This window comes from Sapajus apella, unplaced genomic scaffold, assembly GCF_009761245.1.
Source record: "Sapajus apella isolate SASKATOON/1434 unplaced genomic scaffold, GSC_monkey_1.0 scaffold18, whole genome shotgun sequence".
Classification (NCBI taxonomy): Eukaryota; Metazoa; Chordata; class Mammalia; order Primates; family Cebidae; genus Sapajus; species Sapajus apella.
Window position 1 is genome coordinate 29,662,016 of NW_022436958.1, and position 4,179 is coordinate 29,666,194.

A 4,179-nucleotide genomic window follows, 5' to 3' on the forward strand; every position below is an offset into this window, starting at 1 on the left:
AAAAACAATGACGACAAAATCCAGCCAGTTCCACGGGTCACGAAGAAAAGTGAATTCTCCAACACAGAAGCCTCTTGCAAGGATTTTTACAAGTGATTCAAAAGTATATATTCCAGTAAAAGTGTACCTAAACACAAAATTCCATCGAGATACTAGATGTGAAAAGAATACAACTACCATGTAAATCTTTATAATTTATTTTCTCTAATTAACCAATGAAAGATATCTACGGTGGATGGCTGTTGGTTTGTGGACACACTGTATTAAACTACAATAGGTCTATCAAAAATAGTAAAATGTCAACATCAGAAATACTCCCCGAAAGAAGAGGTACTTGAAATATCTAAGAATATAGGTATCAAATCTGCCTAAAAAATTCCTACATTGCTCCTATCAAAAATACACCAAAACAATTATTTAAAAATACACCCACATAATTATAAAAAATACAACCCAAGAATAAGATATATGTAACATGTTTAAGAAGAGGATGGAGCAGCTGACAAATTCATTCTTCTAGAAAACACTATAGCATCTAATTTTTCTAATCTAGGAGATTAATACCATACAGGAGAAAAAGAACGAAATAAAAGCAAGTATACAGCATTGGAAGACAAAGATTCCCCATCCTTATAAATGCAGTAACTTCCCAGCAGGAAAAGGAAAGGATGAAATGATAATATCAAAACTATGTTAAAATGTACTTATACCCACTTACTCGACATTTTTGGTCCACTCCGGCGGGTTATACAAGGTCATAAATATGCAGTTTGTCAGAATAGTGCACATGATGAGCATGCTGAATAAGGTAGCTTAGAATCAAGGAACATAAGAGACAACAGTGGGAACTTGAAATATCTGAGGATGACACTTGTTGAAATGCTTACAACTTTTTCTTAGAAAATAATTATAAATGAGCCTGTAGACTATTTTGTCCCTTTGAACAAGAAAGTAATAAGTGAAAGTAACATATCCTAAAATCTTAATATGGCCACTGTCCCAGTCTTATCTGAGACCCATGACAAATTATATTAATAATTTTGAAATAAATAAACGAAAACCAGAATCTTTCAAGATGCAAAAGACCTAACATCGATATTTGAATAAAATAACAAAATTTACACCTTAAAGTACTACTGGATGTAATCATTTGGAGAAGGATATGAGTGTACTAAAATCTTAATAGATATTCTTCTTAGAGGACTGAAAGGAGAAAGCATATATAAAGCAGGCGCGGCATTGAAACGGAAGATTGTTTTCCCTTTGTTCAATACTATGAAAGTCTGCAGGAGAAAAAAGGAAACAGGATTAAACTGAGAATCCAAAATATCAATTTTTCACATCAGTTTCAGCAGTTTACCTTTCTACATGGTAGTGTTAGGTTGAAGAAGCATTGCTATCACACTCAAGCAATGTGATTCCAATGTCATCAATGCATCTACCAATGTCACCTTGGCCAATGAACTCCAAGTCCATTTCTTCACAGTAAATTTAAAAATTGAGCTATTTGTTAGCATGCAGTGCTTAGAGCTTTCAGAATACTGTGTTTTACATTTTTCACTTTATTTCAACAGTAAAAATAACTGTGGCTATTGAAGTTAGTTTAAAGCACAATTTCTTTCACTTCCATTACATTGAATTTTAAGAAAGCCAAATAGAATCTAGCCATCTCTGAGTCTTAATGATAAAACCTTGAGAATTTTAATACTTGCTGGCAATTTCCATGTTTAGCAGCACATGTTCCAAAATATGAGTTCTTTCAAATAATATTTTCATAAGTTTAACAAATGTCAGAGTTGGAAGAATCCTTCCAATTACTCAATTCAATTTCTTTATTTGTACTACTACTATTAGCTTTAAAAAAGGGACTGAAAGGGCTACCTTGTTTACTAACCATGGTAATTTAAAAAATGTTATGAATTGAACCAAATATTCTTAATGTTATTGTAGCCACTGCACAAGTGTCCTTTTCCATAGCTTCAGTATTCAGTTAAGAAATAAAAACAAACAGCAATAACAACAAAATATTAAACAACTTAAAGCATTGGCTTAGAAATCAGAAAGACAAAGCTCAAATCCCTGTTTCATTTTTCTGCCAATGGCAGGAAGATGACTTGTGTTACCTGAGGGACATTGATTTTCTAAGTTTTTTATAGTGTTATCAGTGGATTTCTGGCTATAAGCATTTCTCACTCTATTTGGGAGGTAGGCTTGTGGGTCAGATTTTTTGTTTGTATGTGGCAGTGTTCTCTCAAGAAAACAAACCAGAGTCCATTATTTTCAGGTGTCCCTTTATTTTCCTGTTCCTTTTCACTATGCCAGTTCTATCTAAATATAATTTAACATAAAATTCACTTTTACATAGAAAATTATTTTCAAATCAATACCTAGTCTTCAAATACAACCACTTTTGTCTTAAATCTCAGTACATTGTATTTTTAAAAAATTATTCATTTATTCTTTCTGCAGTTGTGTTCATATGCTTTGGCTCTGTGTCCCTGCCCAAATCTAATTTTGAATAATAATCCTCACATGTCAGAGGAGGGACCTGGTGGGAAATGATTGGTCATGGGGGCGGTTTCTCCCATGCTGTTCTCATGATAGTGAGTTCTCATGAGATCGAATGAGTTTAAAAGTATACTCTTTCTCTCTCTCCTGCGCCATATAAGATGTGCCTCGCTTTCCTTTCTCCTTCAGCCATGATTGTAAGTTTCCTGAGTTCTCCCCTGACATTCAGATCTTTGAGTAAATTCAATCTCTTTTCTTTGTAAATTGCCCAGTCTCAGGTAGATCTTTATAGCAGTTTAAAAATGGACTAATACATGTGTGGTAAGAAACTATATCATAACAGGTAATGAAAAGGAGTTTGAAAAAAAATAAGGCATGAGTTTTTTATTTAAGGAATTTCCTAGAAAAAAGAACAAAGTAAGTCTAATATAAGGCAAGATGTGACAGTTATCATACAGAAAAATACAAATGGGGAAGAATGAGAGTAAAGAGGGAACAGGGTCACATGACTGTCAAAATTATCAGGGAGACTTTATGAACCAGAGGTCGTCTGAGCTAACATGAAAAATCACAACATACTACAGTTACCTTGCACTTGAAATTTTAATAAAAAATTAGCTTGGTATTTAAAATGTTAAATTAGCAACTTTCATTTGCATTAAAAACTTTTAAGGAATTTTTGGGTCTACATACACATGAGAATTAATTATTAGCAAGAAAAAATAGGTATAACTATAAAATATGGTAGATAACTGTGTCATATCCAAAAAAGTTATGCTAAACAATTATACTAAACAATTTATACTGTGTTAAACTAAAAATTATGCTAAACAATTTCAATACCAAAACCAGCTTCAATGAAATATTAGAAAAATTATATATTATTAATATCCTACATGTATATATATTTAATTTAACATTCTGGTCATGATAATGGTTATTCACCATATTTCACTAATCTCAATTTAAAATAGTTTTTGTCCAGAAGGAAGCCAACAGAAACAGACCACCGAAGCCAAAATAAACTCACCTTTTTGTCTGCATAGTAGGGGTCCAGGTCCTCCAGGGGTTCTGACACCAGGCTGGGAGGAATGTCCCCATAGATGAAGGGCAGCTGTTTGCCAGCTTCCAAGTCGCTGCTTGGCTTTGGGCCTTCTTCGTCATCATCTTTCTTTTCTTCTTTGGGTTCCTTTGATTTTCCTTCAGCAATACGTTGTTCAATGAGGGCAAGAGATTGTTTTGTGAAGTGGACAAAGCTCTGAGGTCCTGGGGGAGGCAACATTGCCATCTTTTCATCCTGTATATTTTATTTCCTCTTTAGCTCCTCACATAAGAGGCCTGGATGGAAACAAAGAAATAAAGACTTAAATATTTGCCTGCCAAGAAAGGCACATTAAAAAAAAATAATAATAAACATAAACAGATTTTTAGCTTCAGCTACAAAAGGTAACATGTTCATAGAATCATCAACTTGTTAAGGGACTACTATGTGTGAGGCAATGGGCGGAACTTATCTTCCGTGCCTTCTAACCATCTTTATACTCAGAAATTTGAAGTTTATACTACACAGCTTTAAAGTAAAAAAAAAAAAAAAAAAAAAAAAAAAGACAATTACCTGAGTAAATTTTTCTGAACTCCCTTTCTTTTCATCTATATTTACCTTTGGTGCAC

At 33.2% G+C, this 4,179-nt stretch overlaps 1 protein-coding gene across 2 annotated transcripts in view; it reads right to left on the bottom strand.

Annotated features, from left to right (window-relative positions):
• Window positions 1-4,179, bottom strand: part of SCN9A (sodium voltage-gated channel alpha subunit 9) — a 175,766-nt gene that overhangs the window by 106,692 nt on the left and 64,895 nt on the right. For both annotated transcript variants that reach the window (XM_032286613.1, XM_032286612.1), the window contains exons 2-5: window positions 3,539-3,846; window positions 1,165-1,283; window positions 719-808; window positions 1-127 (exon numbers count right to left, since the gene is read on the bottom strand). The exon at window positions 1-127 is cut by the window's left edge and continues 2 nt beyond it. In XM_032286613.1, coding sequence (XP_032142504.1) covers window positions 1-127; window positions 719-808; window positions 1,165-1,283; window positions 3,539-3,796 — 594 coding nt within the window. In that variant the 5' untranslated portion in view covers window positions 3,797-3,846. The remainder of the gene's footprint in view (window positions 128-718; window positions 809-1,164; window positions 1,284-3,538; window positions 3,847-4,179) is intronic.